Source organism: Buteo buteo, chromosome 9 (genome assembly GCF_964188355.1).
Source record: "Buteo buteo chromosome 9, bButBut1.hap1.1, whole genome shotgun sequence".
In the NCBI taxonomy this organism is placed as follows: Eukaryota; Metazoa; Chordata; class Aves; order Accipitriformes; family Accipitridae; genus Buteo; species Buteo buteo.
The window spans coordinates 31,995,116-32,012,683 of record NC_134179.1 but is presented as its reverse complement, the minus strand read 5'-3'; the positions used below and the strand labels follow the sequence as shown (position 1 = coordinate 32,012,683).

The window sequence follows — 17,568 nt, the reverse complement described above, 5'->3', positions numbered from 1 at the left end:
ATATCTAAAATACAGGTCCGAAGGGACTACATGGAAGTAGGTTTTGAGTGAGTTTGCACTTCTACATGCAGGTACAAATGCATATTAAGGAAGACTTTTCCCCCTTCCCCCCCCAGTCATCCATGACAACAGGCCACAACCTATGTCATTAAAAAACCCCAAACAACAGGATTATTAAAATCAATCTTTTCATGATGTTTACAAACATCAGGGCACAGAGAGATCTTTCCCAGCTTCATGAGAAAGAAACTAATGACACTTCGGGTGCACTAACCTGTCTCACGTGTATAGCTTCTTGAACTTCACCATCTAATTCTGTCAGCTCAGCAAGAGTGTTTTCCAGGTCAGCAGGTATCAACTCCTTTGCTTTCATATATCTCTCTTTCTCTTTATTGCTCAGTGCATTCATTATTCTCAGGCTTGACTGCACTTCTTCCTGATGTATCTGAACCTTTCGGATTTCTTCTTGGATGCTTCGCAGTTTGAGGTCCAAACTTAATGTTCCATTAAGTTCTGTTTTCACCCATCTCAACCAGTCCAGTGAGCGGCAGATTTCTGTCTGGAAGTCTATGCTTTGCACAAGTCTGTTCTCGCACTCCATCACGGTGTCACCAATGGCAGCATGCAAAGATTTTAGTTTCTCTTGCCAAGACTGAACTTGGTGATTTGTTGTCTCACGTGCAGATGAGTCAAGCTGAGGAGAAAGGGCTTCTAGATGTTCAGTTATTCGCTTCAGAAGACTCCCTGAATCTTGTAAGCTGCCCACCAGAGAATGGTATATTTTCAACTTTTCTTCTATTGGGAGCGTTTCTTCATTTACCTTAATCTGCTCCTTCTTCACTGCCTCTAGTTGTGCCTCAAACTGCATACACATTTTCTCATGCTCCTGGCATGCTTCTATTGTGTCTTCCAACAGGCTGATTTTCTGTTCTGTTTGCCTTTTCAACTTGTGATACAGCGTGACAAGTTTTAACATCTCATCTGGTTGCCATGGCTGGCCAGTGCTTCGAAAGGCCTCCTTCTTCTGGTTTAGTTCATCCACGGCTGCACCAAGGCTCACCACTTCACCTAAGAGATCTCTGTAGGCCTGCTGGAGTGACACAGCTTCTTTGGCTAAAACAGCACCTGGAGCTTTGGCCATGTTAATGAACTGATCTTCTAGCTCAGTCAGAGCTTTACTTGTCAACTCAATCAAAGCAGCATACTCTTTTCTGGCATAAATTGCTTCCTGAACCTTATATAATTTTTCTTTTGCCAGAGCAGTGACAATATTGAATTGCTGAGGGAGAACGTTAAGTTTTTCAGCCAGATAAGAATGATCCACTTCATTAAGTGATGGTAGGATTTCTTGACCATCTCTTTGCAGTGCAAGTAACAGATTTTCATATTCTGGAGATTGCTCAAGAATCTGTTGATATTTTGCCAGTTGGCTGTAGAGTTCAGAGTTAGAATTCATTACATTGACTTCTGGGAATGTGACAATATCAGCTTGTTTTAGCCAATGGCAAACTTTATCCAAGTCTTCTTTGAAATATTTCCTGGAAACTATATTTTTCTCCAGTTCTAACAATCTCTGGTTACACTTTTGTAAAACAGTGTCATACACATTCTGTAGTTCTTGCAGTTTACCTAACACTTCGCTCTTTTCTTGTTCTGTTGCTTCTTTCATTAAATCCCTTCCTTGAGCCCACAACCCTGTGACTTCATTTTGATAGGCCTTCAGGTTAGCCTGGGCATTCTTACAAGTCCTGATCTGTTTGTTCACATCTTCTGGCAACAGACAAATGTGTTCCGGAAACGTTACCTTCTTCTCATGCTGGTGAATTTGGTTTGTAGCCTGAAAGACTGCCATGAGAAACTGGGTCTTTTCAGACAGTGCTTTGTTCAGGTGCTTTCTCCTCTGGCCGACCAGATCGCTGAGACAATCTACATGGTGCTGTGCATCAGAAAGTGCTTTCTGCAGCTCCTGCCTTTCATTGAGCCCTAGGTTGGCCATCACCCTGTCAGCATCCTTCAAAAGTGTCTTCAGAACAAGCTGTTTGGCTTCAAGCTCACTGCAAATGGTAAGATGATCCATGAGAAGACTCTGAGCCAAATCTGGAGGAGGACTTTGTTTAAGAGCCTCTGAGATACTGGGTTGCTGCTCCTCTGCCCATTCCATTAGTTCCTGAAATTTGGAATGCACCAAACTGAGTTCTTCTAAGGTTGAAACAGACACTTGAATTTTCCTTTTGACAAGGTCCTCCAGCTGAGTCCAGCGTTGCTCGAAATGACCCAGTTGCTCCTTTACTAATTCTTTGTCATCAAGATTCAGATGTTCCATCATCTTCTGTTTCTGATCTTTCAAATCTTCCAGAGCAAATCTCCTTTCCTGTAGTGCCAGTGCCAATTTTTGCAAAGCTTCAAGGTGCACATTTGTACTTTCAGCATCAGATCTGTTATCAAAATGGACAAGGCAGAAATGGATTATTAGATACTCTCTTAGGACAGACTTTTAAAAGAGGTCAGGATGAATTATAAGCCCACTATATACTGAAATCAACATGATACCAATACCTACTGTTTTCAGATTCTTTTGAGAGTACCAGTCTTGAATGTTAATTTAAAAGTTTAACATTTTTATTCCTCTCCCTTTCATCTGCAATATGGTCATCGGGCTGACCATACAAATTAATATGAATACTAGAGCATACTGGTTATATTACACGTATGAACAACAACATGTACTGAGTCTGAAGTGAATCTTGTTCCATGACAGTGATAGCAGCAGTAATAGACTCTTACAATTTTACACACAGCTGGTGTGTTTATGCTATACAAAGCAGCTGCAATCATTTAGCAACAGCAACTAAGCTTTAATGTAATAGTCTAATAAATACAATATCACAATGAAAAACACACATGAAACACAGTAAACACAAATGAAAGAGTTCAAACAAAATAGTCAAAATTCTTGAAATATCAGAAAATGCTATAACCTGAGATGGGATCAATCAGTACTTGCCTTAAAGACAAACACTGAAGATCTGGCTTCTCAAACTCTCTTTATTTCAATACAAGTAATTGACCTATGATTAATAAGGCAGGCTTGCTTTAATTAAGCATGGAAAAAGGGATTTTTCATGGATCCAACTTAGGGACACTCTGTAAATAGCTCTTTCAGGGTATATGCACTAAGTCAGCTTTGGGCATGCCACTCCTTTTTTACCTAGCCAGGTTGTCCCACTCCTTTGTGAGCTTTTCCAAGAAAACTTCAACTACATTCATGCGATCATGGTAATCCCCTGTCCTCTGCAGATCCTCCTCCCTCTGTATGAGCAAACTGTGTGCCTGAAGGCAGAGGTCCAGCCACTGGTTGCTCAGTTCTCCTATTTCCTTGTGTTCAGGTGATTCCTGTCCTTGGGTTAGTTTGTTCATCTTCTCAGTCACAGAGGTAAGAGCTGACTGTTTAGACTGCAACTTCTGACTGAATTCCTGAAAAAGATACAAGTCAAAACCAATATGGTGACACCTACTCAAAATTATAAGATGGAATTTAGATAAAACCTCTGAAATAAATTGTGTAAGGACTCATTATCTGCCGAGGCAAATGCTGTGCAGATTTAAATAGGAAGAAGTGCCTTCTCCCCTCCCCTAACCTCCCTTCTCATCTTCTCAGGTGAGGACAGGTTGGTTATAGATGTGAAAGCAAACCAGAGCAGCTTCCAAGTGCCAGTGAGAAACAGAAATCACGATCAAGTCACACCTTGCTGTCCAGGCTTCTGGACTAGCACAGCTCCTACCATGCACTAAAACACACAAGATAGTCTGGGTGTCATGAGAATTCATTTCACCAGGATTGTTTCTAGATCATTTTTTCCTTTTCCTTTTTCATTAGAGACTAAAAATAAGAAGCAGAGTCCATGAGTCAGTAAGCCCCCACATCCATACTTTGTTTTGTTCCTACTTCTATAATAGCGGCCATTATCATTATTGAAACAAAGAATGATTATCTAGGTATGATTGCTATTGGAGCTTTAAATTCCAGTAAATAAGAGTCCATCTGCATACACATTTCTTACTGAATAAGAATTCACAGAGAACCCCCAAAAAAGAATATACAATATACTGACAACTAAAACTAACCAAATATTTTTCAACACTTACTCACTGTCCAGGGTAAATATAATCTTTTCCCAAACTCTAGTTCCAATAACTGTAACTAAACAGCCATGCCCAGCTCCAGCACTTTCCTGGGATGATGCGTTTTCACTGAGGGCTGGTAGGGGTTCTGCAGAAGAGATGTTACTGCCCAGCTCTGCCTCATTCCTCTTTGTGACTGCTTCAAATGGAGCTAGGCATCTTCCTTTACCAGGGCAAATTCAAGGAAAAAATACACATAGTGCCACATATGACAGTACAGCAGGTGCCTGCCTTTCCTAATAATCCAAGGTTCCTGACTGAAATAGTGAAGAAATACAGACTCCTGCTTCTTCCTGGACTCTAATGATAGCTAGTGTAACAGCTTTCAGTCTACATTGTGCTGAGGAATCTTCAAGGGCTATGACTTTGTTAAAACACTTGTGTAGAACAGACATGAAGAGGAAGTGCTGTTTACTTTTCACCTAACTCCTGGCATATCAGGAAAAGAATACAAGTGAAGTCTAGACCAAAAATGCAAACCCCAAGCATTTCATCATTTAATAAAGAAAAAAATCTGTTTTCCTATTTCTTCTTGTTACTTTACTGATGTTTGTGATGTGTGCAGAATAACCATAAAAATTCTCTCTTCTGCAATGAGTAAGAATGAGTGAAGATCTGAAGGCACTTCTCTCATTATTTAGGGTAAATTAAATTGGGTTTCTATCATACCTATTCTCCAGTAGTTTTCAGAGTCCAGCAACACTGAATAGTTTCCTAGACTAATTCTGAAATAGATCTAAATAATTTAGAAGTATTGAAATCAAAGAACTTAACAAGCACAAGTTGCAGATCTTATCTTCAGGTCCACTGTGATCAGCAATTAGCCTATTAAAAGTGAAGACAAATCAGAACAGTAGGCTGAAAATTGTCTACTGTTAAAAAAACAAAGCCAGAAAAATATTACAGTGTTTTGCTTTCTGTGTCACCCTGTAGCATCATTAAGGGAACACTTTTTCCTCTGTCTTCTCTGCTCTTACTTTGAATATATTAGCAATTGTATGCAATATGTGCATGTAACATGAATTATAATATCAGCCAAAGTATGAACTTCTTCCTTACCTTCTGTTCTTAACCCAAAGTCTCCTTACCTTAACCTGGAGTACCATATTCTGGGCAATGTTCAGCTCCAACTCTGCCCGCCTCCTTTTCAAATTCTGTAGTTGTTGATCTGCATCCTGGAAATATATCCAGAGCTCAGCCTTCATTTGTTTGATCTCTTCCCAACCTTGAGCCAAATACTGTGAGTGCATTATCTGTTGCTCAATCTAGAAGAAAAGAAATGAAAAGGAGTAGGAATGCTTTAATGCATCTATTTTTGGAGAATGGAGGATGAATACCATTCTTCATCTGAGCACAATACTGTACTAAAGCAAATTTCTGCACTAGATTCTGAAGGGGCTAATAATATCCATAAAAAGAGTCTTAACCTTCAAAAGTCATAAAAATCAGACGTATCAAAGGAAAGCTGTGGAGAAAAAAAAAAAAAAAAAAAAAGAATTATCGTTCACCCTTGAGAGAAGCAAGTATATTTATGAGTGTGTGTATTTCAAAGTGTTCTCGGTCTTCTGTTAAAGCTTAAATTAACTGTATAATTAAGTCTATTGCATGCTAAGAATATCGCTGGACTGTGCCCTACATGCCTTCATAATGACCAAATAAAAGCTTAAACTAAACACTTTCATTTAATTTGCTTAGCCCAGTTGTTTTGCTTACATACCTTTAGCAAAATGCGAATAAGAAGAATGCTTACCGGATCTGAGCCCATCAGTCACCTTAAACCAATAGTCACACAGCTTCTTTTGCTCCAAGTACAGTAGCAGGGCACCTTTAAGGTTTAGACACTCAACCAGCTTAATATATCTCAGCACTGTACTGTCTGTGATTCCTTAAAAATATTTCGCTGCTTTATATGTAAAAGGATAATCTTCTTCTGATGTTTGGGATGCTTTTTAGCTATTCAATATTTGGACTGCCATTTGTTTATGGACTACTTGGATTTATAGAATTTGCTTCTCTGGTATGGAATACTGTTCCTATATCTATTAGATTTTTACTCTTGGTAGAAGTAGTTTCAGAAGTTTGGTTGTGTGTGTATGTGAAACTAAGTTTTTCATGTTCACAACAACAGGAATGTTCATAATGTTTCTTTTCTAATAACTTATGTTTATAATTTTATTCTAAAACCAAGCATTAAGCTACTTTAAAATTTAAAATTGAGGTACACTTCTATAAATAAATATGCTGAAATAAATGCACTCTGAGTTATGAAATGAATCATCATAAAATATGATGTTTATAATTAATATATTAGTATACCCTAATAAGAACACGAGTCTACTGTTGAATAAATAATAACAGTAAAATATGTCTAAGCTTTAATAAAATACAGAGAAGAACAGATTGAATTGTATTTTATGGAAACAAGTAATTTGGATCAGGTTTTCTTCCACAGAATGTTATTTGTGTGGCTTTAGACCAACATCTTGTAACATTGCCTAAGTACATTTAGCAACCTTTCTCATGTGTATTTGCATTACTACCAGGATGGCAATGTGTTGATTTAATAAAAAATAAAATAAAATAAAAATAATAATAAAAAAAACCAAGACAAAAATCAAAAACAAAACCAGAAAGAGAAAACTATTTCTAAAGGAAATACTTAAGATGAAAGTAAGACGACATTTCTTTAAACCATTACCCAATATGACCTTTTCAAAAGAGGACAAATCAAGGCAGTTAAAGCTCTAAATAGGATTAAAAGCAGGTTGTTGTGGTTATCTTGTACCGTATGTTTTGTTTGTTGAATATCTGTTGCTGTACTCTTCACTGTGGCATCCGACAGATCACACATGGAGCACAGAAGATCCAGGTATGTATTGGCCTGCTCCTGCAGAGCCCGGAAATGTTTTACCTGAGGGAAGACAATCCTCAAATAAACTCTGAGAATGTGGAAATAATCTCTTATTTTATTACAATCTTGCATTTTAGTATTTTTACTTTAACTTATTATTTCCAAAAGATGAAACACAGAGATACACTATTTTATTAGCTAAGTCTGCTCTGTCATAGTTATGGAAAAGAGTAACTCTTAAAAACTTTATTATCATCCAATTATCAAAGCATATGCATTACCTTGGTGACATATGTATTACCTAGATTATTTCTTTATAAATAAAGCGTTGGATGGATACACACAGTTTCAACAAGGTGACTTACTTTCCCAAGGTGAATGGGAAGCAGGGTTTTATCCAATTATTAATGTGTCATGTCCCTATACCTATAAAATTCTCCAGTGTCTGATAGATCATGGGGAAACCAGCCCAGTGGCACAACACACTTTCCAACATATTCCGAAACCCTTCCAATGTCCCCAATATCTATGACTGCCAAGATCAGACAACATGATGCTGTTGAGGGTTCTTGCTCTCGACATTGCCCGTAGGAGCTCACCTCTCCCTATGAGTTTTCCTCATCCCAAAAGAAAATGAGGACTCTGCTCTCCTCACCTGTGTGCTGCAGTTCTGCATGTCACTGGGAAGGTGCTGCCCTGCTGGCCCCACAGTCACCTCCTGCTCCCCCGCCCCTGCAGAGCTGCCATCTGTAGTATTTCAAGGTCTCTACTAAGCCACATGATGGATGAGACAGCCCTGAATTCCAGCATTTTTAGTAGGATAGCAGTTTAATTTGAAATCAAGGTACAAATCCAATGTAAAATACATTGAGTTACTAAGAATAATCAAGAAGCAAAGAAACCATTCTTAATGGCTAATGTGGGCTAGAGGCAGTTCTATGCTCTCAGGCTGAAAAAGTCTTTTAATTCCCTGCTAACAGACTCTGTGTCCATGGTACTATGAAACCTGGTCTCATATAGGAACATTAGTAGACAGATGGGCAGTTGGACAAGCAGGAAGACACAACCTCTCTGCTAAACACATCTGTGGAGTATCTGAGCAGTTTTATCTAATTAGCCAACTTTTTTCAGGTAACATATTTCTAAGCATTAAGCAGAGCTAGCAAAAGCCCTGTGTGATTTTTCACCTATGGTTATTTTTCACTCAAGATATTCCTTTCAGAGCTGGGAATAAACAATGAGGCTACACAGCCCTCTAAGAAGGTCACACAGAGTATCTAATTTCTATTAATATAAAGCTCTCACCCGAACTCACCTTATTAAGGATAACTGAGCATTTTCAAGTGCTGAACTTTTACCTGTTTAACTGCATCTGCCAGGCTGAAAGGCAGCCAGGTAGTTGGCTTTAGCTCTGACTGCACCGTAGACAGCCAAGTCTGGCACTGTTGTAGGGTATCCTGATGATTAACATGCTTCTGGAGTTCGTGTTCCAAACTCTGGTACACCTAAAATAAACGTTTTGTAAGGTCATCACATTTTCAAACACCACTATTGGCTCTCTTCTCCCTCCTTGAAAACTGCAAATAAAACAAATTATTAAAACTGTGGTTATTTTAGCCCTTGTACATAAAAGTACCAAGGGTTGAAAGCTCCTTAAGCTCTCACTGCATCTTGCTAATTTGTGGAGAAGATGGACAATATCTAAGGCACAGCTTCTGGAAAGAAAAAATAAAGATGCAAATGAAGAGTATTGTCTCTTATTTCTGTGTTCTTGTTCAACATTTTGCCAGTGACCTAGTATGAGGTTTTACCTACCTCTACAAATCTTACTGACTATGAAGTCTACTTGGGGGTGGGGGGAGAGGGGTCAGAGGGGGGTGCTTTGTTTGGGTTTTGGGGGGGGTTGAGGTTGTTGGGGGGGGGTTGGTTTGGTTTGGTTTTGGGTTTTTTTTAGACTATGCTGGCTTGATCTCCTAATTGGATTAACAGAATGACCCAGCTAGCCCTTCTTAACTGTATATTCTGTTTTTACTTAAGCGAGACAGTATTTCCTAGCACATAATTAAGACCCTTTATGTACATACACAAACTACTGACACCAAGAGTGCAATTTGCTCCCTAGTTTTTTAAGTAGGAATAGTTCTAATTTCTTTCCTGCAGCTGCTCAGAAACTAGCATAACATGAAAGCAGTGAGGGTGTGGAGAGATTAATTTACGAACTGATAGGCAGCTAGTTTTGCTGGCTGCAAGGCAACATTTGTATCACAAGGAATTCAACTGTAGCACAGTAATGATGAAGAGCTACATTAGTAACCTGTAACCTCAGTTTAGATGGAAACAGTAGAGAGACTTAAATGGCATAAAAACATTTTTGAAACAGGACTTACTCTTTGGGCTGTGCTACATATGGCAGAATAGCTGTCCTTTGTCCCCTGAAGATGGCTTTGTATGTTTTGCTTAAATTTTGCTTGAAGATGTTCTGTGCATTGATTGATCAAGTAATCGCCTTTACTCTTAAGGCTGTTCAAACGATCTTCAAATCCTGCAATTTCTTCCATGATAGCCTGAGAAATAGATAAAATACTTTTGAAGAAATATTTTAAACTTAAAACATGTTCTGCATCACAACTTTTTAAATAAGCTTCGCCCCCCACAACACACTTTGACTTCAGATTCGGAAAAAAGTTTTCAGACAACGTGTATTGTTATAGTCAAGCTATTAGAGTGTATATTCATTCTAAAACCATTGTCAAATTCTGTACATAGATATACCACAGAAACATCAGTAGCACTCTCACAATGTGTAAACATTACATGCTTATGCCACAGGACCACCCTTAATTTTCCTTTGTCACATGCTCTCCAGGGCTCTACCAACTTGTGTCTAGTAATGAGGATTAAATCTGATGCTGAATTGTACCTTATTCCATAAGCTCTTCCACTGTAGACAGTTCTTTCCATTGACTTTGGTGGAGCCAAATTTTTATCTAAGGAGGTTACTTGAAGAGTAACACACCAATCACATTGAGTTAAAAGATTTCAATATGTGCCCTTGGGAACTCAGTTTCAGGGAATGGTAGGGAGGATTGGATTTTGCTTTCTTTTATCTTCTAGAAAGCATCAACTATCGATGTGGTGAATGATTATCATTAACAGCAACCATAACAATACCTTGAATAAAGGCAATGGAGGAAATGTTACAAACTATTAGACGGGGGAAAAAAAAATTGAAAATTAATAATTATTTTTTTTAATCCTTAAAAGTGCCAGAGCAAAAAATGCCTTAGCAGTAAAATGACCCTAAACTGCTTTTTGTGGCCTATTTCCTGGGACATTTCAGCAAAAACCTGACACGGAATTCAGACCAGTGTACAACAAAGCACTTGTGCAGATGCAGTATCATCCAAAACCAGTGCTAACAACAAGGCAGATTTATAAACTACCTTAATGACACTCATGCTTATTTACATAGCAGTAAGAGGAATAAAACAGGTGAATGACAAAACTAGAGCTCTGGAGTGGAGACAGAGAAGCAAAGAAGAAAAATTCTATTTTACCAGACAAAGGAAGTTTACCCAATAGCAAACCCACCTTGTGGTTAGCTAGTTGCTGAGTGATTACGTCAAGATTGTTACTCTCCATGAGGTCAGGGCTGACCAGCCTGCTGGACATATGTAATAACCATTTCTCCCCTTCTTGCAAATCACTATTGTAATCCTCATGTTCTTTTACTCTCACCTCTAAGGTTTCAACATATTCCTGCAGGTCCACAATAACCAAGATTAAATATTCAGGTAATTACAAGAATAAAAAAACAAACAACAAAAAAAAATAAAACCAAAACCCCAAACAAAAACAAGCACCAAACCAAAAACCACCAAGAGTTTGAAAGCATAGTAAGAGAGTTATCTTCTAAATGTATATTCCTGTGAGGGACTCTCACATGATTAGACTGTTAAAGAAGACATCAAAGGGATTACTTGTGTGAATAAACTCTGCAGTACTGAGCAGTACTTTCACTCCAGATGAAATGGCATACTTTGAAGACTGAGGAAAACACTGAGGCTCTCCTTACTTTAAGAAAAGGAACATTGACAACTTGACATTAAGTTCACTTAAAAAGTTATTACCTGCTCTCTGAGAGACTGCACATGACCTACCAAATGTTATGGTTGGATCCCTGCTGCTTATAGCCTTTGCACGTATGTATTGCCTGTGATTGTGGTAGGCAAATTAAGAATGTACACATGGAGTTAAAATGTATTTATTCTTTTTAAGAAAGATTTTTCATAAGCTTGTCTACATTTAAGTCATCAACATGACAAGTAATGCAACAGATACCAGTTTTGTGGTACAGATCGGAGAAATGTCTGTAAATTAAAAATCAACTGTGAGAAAAATAAAATCATCTGCTATTGGTGGATGGATTGGCAATTAAATATACTTAGGTCAAACAAAAGTAGTAACGTGGTATGCAGAGCTTATCCTTGTTAGGAGTATAACCTATTAAAAGCTTTAGGAATAAACATACTTTAGGACACATTTAGAAGTATTAGATCTTTCAAAGTACTACAGACATGTGGACTAATGAATCAATGTTAATTAATAATGCCCTTGCTGAATTAAATTATATCCATCTTGCAGTTCATTTTCTCCAGCAACTTCCATTTAACAACTCAACTAGATTAAACAGGGTTTGTGCAAGATCTAGCAGAAACAAGAGCCAAAATGGTATAATTTAAGGGCATCTGTCACTTCAAGAAATACTGTATTTAGCAATCTCTTCAAAGAAATTAAAAATAGTAGCAATAGTACAAACTAGTCACTGATATATTATTTCCCCTCAGTGCTACAAAGACTTCACCTGCCACACTCAAAATTCATTTCAGCTACTCTTGTTAGATGTATTTACATAGAAATTCTTCCCATATTCAAGAATATTCCCCACCCCCAAGAAATTAAATCTAACTGGCTCTGTGTACAGGGTGTGACATGACAACATGAAACAAATAGTGCTTCTTAAAGAGGGGAAAAAATACAGCAAATTGAAAGAACCTAGAGTTTTCTTCCTGACTTTTTACCTTAGTTGTGCTGCAGAGTTCCTGATAACTCCTCTGAAGGTCTTGAATGTTGTTCTTCAGAGTCATGTCATTCACCAGATCAAAAAGTGCTTCTCCCTTTTCGATCACTGATTTTATTGAAGGCTCATGGGACAGAACAGTCTGCTGTATGGACTACAACACAAGCAAGAATTAAAATAAATCCATTGAACACTGAAGATCTATTTCACTAACTTCTTTTTGGTCTGAAGTATAGGCTTCTATCATGGTATATATCATCCTTTCCAGATGAGAAGAGCTTTGCTACCAGTACAGGACTATGTATGTCAACCATGCCCTGAGACAACAACTTTGCAGGCACCTAAAGGCAATTGCTCCTTTAGTGAGTGGCTAGTAGCGTGGCTAATAATCTGGAGCTGGTGAAGGAAAGGGAGTTAATATATGTCAAGGGGCAAGTGCTAGGGGTAAAACTTGTTCAGAGGACAAATTCTGCAAATAGGTGGGAAAGTATCACCAAAGCCATACCCTTAATGGGACAGTATGCAGACGAGTGTATACCACTGTACTCTCACGAGTATACTGATCTGCTATGTCATTGGGCTCCAACAGCACGGCACATGCCAGCATCTATCAAATGACGGTGAGATGCCAGCTCCCCAAATGTGTAGAAAGCAAGCACACAGCTATGACATATGACTTTGAGTATTGAAGCTGATGAGGGGTAGTGGGCAGTTTCAGAGAGAAAGCTTGGATGCTCTGCGGGTACTGCTCAGCAATAGCCAAAACATTGGTTTGTTAGCAACACTTCTAGCCACAAATATAAAGCACAGCGTTATATGGGTTGCTGTGAGGAGATTTAGCTCCATCACAGCCAGACCCAGTACACATCTCATGAAACACCTGTAATCCTGGAGTATTTTACAAAAACTTCATTAAGAGAAGCAATGGGGTTTGTTGTCAATTCTTTCTACTCATTTTTACAACTGGGAAAAAACCAAACAACCCAACCATGACTTCATTAAAATCCTAACTAGAAACAGAGGAGGCCATAGCAGCTTACTGTCTTAGATGTTAGTTGAGCTGGGACATCCAGCTTTAACCAGAAAGCTGATTAAGCCAATGCAAACAGAGGCAATTGTCTGCAGTGAAGACCAACTGATTTCTATCCTTGCTTAAACAGCAGTTAACTCTGTTGATATCAGTGGAATTACTCATATGTGTACTTATAAAAGAGTTTTGCTCCATAACAGGAAATTTTCAGATGTGGAAGCCTTATTAGGACATCCACATTTCAAATCCAGGTGCCCATTCTGTTTCATTGATGGAAGTACCATGCATGTTTTCACTTTGATGTTGATTTGGACATCCAGGCCAGAGACATCTCACACATCTATTGGGGAAACTTGAACAGACACCTGGATCAGAGGATTTATTGCGAGTCACTAGGTCAAAATTGACTTGATAGTACAATGACATAACCCTTTTTTACCTTGTATTTGGACAACTGGGCCTTCTTCTCATAGAGCTCGCTCTTTGGCTCCGCTGGAGCACGTAACATGGCTTGGTACTCCGTGACCCACTGAGTCTGTGTCTTGTACTTGTCTGAGAACTCCTTCGCCAGCTGAAGGCACTTCTCCGAAGTCATGTGCTCTTTCCTGATGGAGCCAGCCAGCTCTTCAAGCTGTTCCACATGATCTCCAATTTCTTTTCTTAACTGATCAACTTCATTTTCTTCCATGTACTTTATGGCTCGCTCCCCCTTCTCACGGGCGGATTTCAGTAGACTGTGCCCTATGTCCATATCACTCAGTAGCAGCTGTGAAAGAAGTGTTGGTTAACAGAAAACATATGCAAGCTCTCACCTTTTTTTTTTTTTTCCCCAGTCATTATAGTTCTATTATCAGTAAGAGGCTAACGAATTTTTTTAACTTATTTTGCTAAGGACACAGAAGGAATTGCTAGGGAAATTGAATGGACTTTTCATTAAAAAGTTGCCCAGAGTTAAGGTGTGGTAAACTAGAAGGAAGCAGAAAAAGCAAATACTTCTGTTCTGCACTGGGCTTGTGAAGATAAACACAGAAACTGAGGACTATCAGGATCGGATTTGTACTCCAAATTCTGAAATAGATAAAAGTTTTCCCTTAGCGTATTATGTTTAAGCTGCAGGACATATGAAGAACTCATCTATAACTCCGAGATGAAATGTGAGTTTTACTACTGAGTTATTTCAATGAAGAGAAATAGGAAGCACTTCTTGCCACAGTGCACACTGGTATAAAATATATATGACAGGACGACTTGCAAGGGGAATTTATTTTAAGTTTTAACTTAAAGCAAGACACATACAAACATGCCTTATGGAAGGATAGGATTATATTATTTAGGACTATTCATAACCTTAAGAACCAAACTGTGATCTAATGAGTATGTGACATGAGAACAGAAAGTTTTATGCTGGGTGATCTTTATCCTATTAGCTTCTCTGGGCAAGGTGAAGTCAGAATTTTGAGCAGCTATTAAGACACGTGTTAAAATAGAACCTCTTTTTGGTGAACAGAAACAAAAACTGCATTCAAGAAAGCTGTACCTCTAGTTTCTGCACTTTTTTCTCCATTGCTGTTTTATCAACCACGTCAAACTTGGTGATCACATTTCTGAAGTTCTTGTTAGTAGCTCCGTACCAATCTGTGTAAGCACTAAAAGCCAATTCTGACTCCTCCATACAGCGTATTTCTTCTTCCAGAAACTTTATTTGCTCCTTCAAACAAATATGGAGGGTAGGGGGAAGAAACAAGAACCACCCAGATGTTTACCGTTGCTTTTGGCTAAAGATAGCAAAACCTGATGTACTAAGATTAAACACATAGGTTTTGAGTTGTTTCATATCTGGTGGATAATTCTCACTGAGGTCTTGTCAGGGTGTGCACATAGTAATCACTAATGTTAAAACTGAGTTAATACTAAACACTGAAAAGGTACTTATATTTTGAAATTTGAATTGTGACTTGTGATTATGGTACTATGAGACACTTACTACTTAAAGTGACCTGAACACTGTACCTTATCAATTCAAAATTTCCCTGTACCTATGTGTTTCAGGTAACCTGAAAACATTTCTCTAGAGGTCATTTAGCATTCAAACATACGGAATTCTGAATTTCTCTCCTGCAACTGCCAAAAAAGACAGTAACAATATCTGATTAATACTGAATATTTCTGAAAGGGCATTATCCCAATTATGGTTCTCTAATACATTTAGTCCAATGAAATCTGCACGTATGTTTGTGTATATATATGAATATATGTGAATATTATATTACTGAGTCTACTGTAATGAATAAACTCTGATAAAGTCTAATTACAAAAGTCTGTTTACATTTGCTTCTTAACTGACAATTTGTGATGTTACAATGAATTAATTTTCAGTACTCACCAAGACATGAAGAAGAAGAGTTTGGTAGCGAGATGTAAGCTGCGTAGCCTGGCTTCCTGTTCTACTTGCAGTGAGACTTTCCTCTAGTATTTGCTGAGCCAATACCCCAACTTCCTCCACATCATCTTTGTAGACTGTAATTTCTTCATGCCACTTCTGTGACAAAGACATTATCCACCTTATATGACTGATTCAAACATCTTAAACACAACAGGAATTTATTTGTAACTAAGTCAGGAAATCATTGAAAAGGAAAACAAATACATGGTTGTAAACATGGATTTACAACAGGAAAATGAAATGGAATCTGATGAAGGTTAATGTAATGAACATGGTGGAAGTTCTATTATACCATATGGACTGCATTTCATTACAATAGAGTCAATAGTTTGTCGTCCCCCGTCCCCCCCCCCCAAATAATAATAGAAATGCAACCTGGAATTTCTATAGAATTTGCCTGAAGTTTTAAAGGTGACTGTAAAGCGTAACCTTGAATCTCTTCAAATCTGCTTCCTGTGTTTAGTCAGAACCATGTATTCTCCTTGCAGTGACTAAAGGAGAATTATTACATCAACACAGCGGAGACTTCACAACACAGCTGGTCACATTTTACTGCTGTTACCACATTAACACTTTCCCACTCCAGGACCACAGGGCATATGAATTCCAAATCTCCCTGTGAGATTTCAACATTGATACAGCCATACCTCTACCAGTAAAATGGGTGAAACCTGGACCCAGAGGGCACGAAGCTGTCTTGGATCCATCGCTCTAGGCACCGCCTCAGAATAAATTGCAATGCTTCCTGTCATTTTCACAGTGCAACCAGGAACTGATGTGAAAACCTCACATGGTATTTCGTTTAAGGAATGCTTTAACTATATTCTTTACCTTCATTTGTTGAAGCTGCATCTCCTTTGTTGCTCTACCAGACTGCCTCCCAGTCCTGATAGCAACTTTCTCCTCCAGGTCTGTTAGCCAGTCATTTACCTTCTGAAATTTTTTCTCCATTAACTTCAGCCGGCTCACAGTGGCATTTAATCGACTTCTTGCTTCAGAAAGCCTGTGCTGATAAACTTGCCAGTCCTGCCGTAAGGATTCCAGGGCTCGGTCTTCTATCTGGGGAATGCCCCATGGAATCACCTCCTCTCTGGCATGGACAGCAGCATTCAGTAACGCTTGTCCTTCTGTACAGTGGACCTGCAGCTCCTGTAAAGGCAGAGGTATGGATACATACCCTACATTAACAGCCTTCATTCACACATGGCAAACAAAGCCCTGGTTCTACTTAAGACAAAAGCAGTTACCTCACATTATCTAGACATTCCCTTTATTAATCTATGTTTGAACACATATTACACTATCTCTAAGAACACCTATGATGGCATGCTCACTTACAAAGCAAACCGAAGATCACTATTATTGACAAGTGAATTGGAGAAAATTATTGCCAAAACATGCATTAAATTCTTTCTCCTCCTGCTAAGTTTATCATCAGTTCTGAAACATCAGCTGCCTGAGCTGGCATGAGATGGATGCAATCCATTCAGCACAGCCTTAAATTCAAAACTTCCCAGCTGTGGCAAGCAGACTGTAAGACTGATTCTAAAATTGAATCTGTTTAAAAACAAGGAACAAGGTGAGGCTTCAATCTTTTAAAATAAACAAACCTATTTATTTTTACATATGTTTGAGATATCATTCTAAAATAATTCTCGATACCCTTTTCTGGACATGTGTGGCGTTTTCATGCTTATTAGAACTTGATGAGAAAGTATGAAGAGATTCAATATGATTAGAAAACATAACCAGGAAATTACCTTAACAAAATACAGTTGTGTGTCATCTTAGTTTATATTTGAGATATATATTCAGATTTTCAAAATGGATTCAGATTTTGTAAAGTAAACTATAATAAGACATAGATGCAGAGTCCCTGATCATACAAAGACCTTCTCAGTATCCTGAATAAAGTAATAAATATTTCATAACTCAAGTACAGACCTTTTGCTAATTCCACAACAGTTATGAAAGTACTTTAA

General features: G+C 38.2%; 1 protein-coding gene across 1 annotated transcript in view; it reads right to left on the bottom strand.

Annotated features, from left to right (window-relative positions):
• Positions 1–17,568, bottom strand: part of SYNE1 (spectrin repeat containing nuclear envelope protein 1) — a 319,748-nt gene that overhangs the window by 125,008 nt on the left and 177,172 nt on the right. The window contains exons 65-76 of the mRNA XM_075035971.1: positions 16,418–16,735; positions 15,527–15,682; positions 14,681–14,851; positions 13,583–13,909; positions 12,115–12,267; positions 10,625–10,792; positions 9,421–9,597; positions 8,392–8,538; positions 6,968–7,093; positions 5,271–5,447; positions 3,209–3,474; positions 275–2,435 (exon numbers count right to left, since the gene is read on the bottom strand). Coding sequence (XP_074892072.1) covers positions 275–2,435; positions 3,209–3,474; positions 5,271–5,447; positions 6,968–7,093; positions 8,392–8,538; positions 9,421–9,597; positions 10,625–10,792; positions 12,115–12,267; positions 13,583–13,909; positions 14,681–14,851; positions 15,527–15,682; positions 16,418–16,735 — 4,347 coding nt within the window. The remainder of the gene's footprint in view (positions 1–274; positions 2,436–3,208; positions 3,475–5,270; positions 5,448–6,967; positions 7,094–8,391; positions 8,539–9,420; positions 9,598–10,624; positions 10,793–12,114; positions 12,268–13,582; positions 13,910–14,680; positions 14,852–15,526; positions 15,683–16,417; positions 16,736–17,568) is intronic.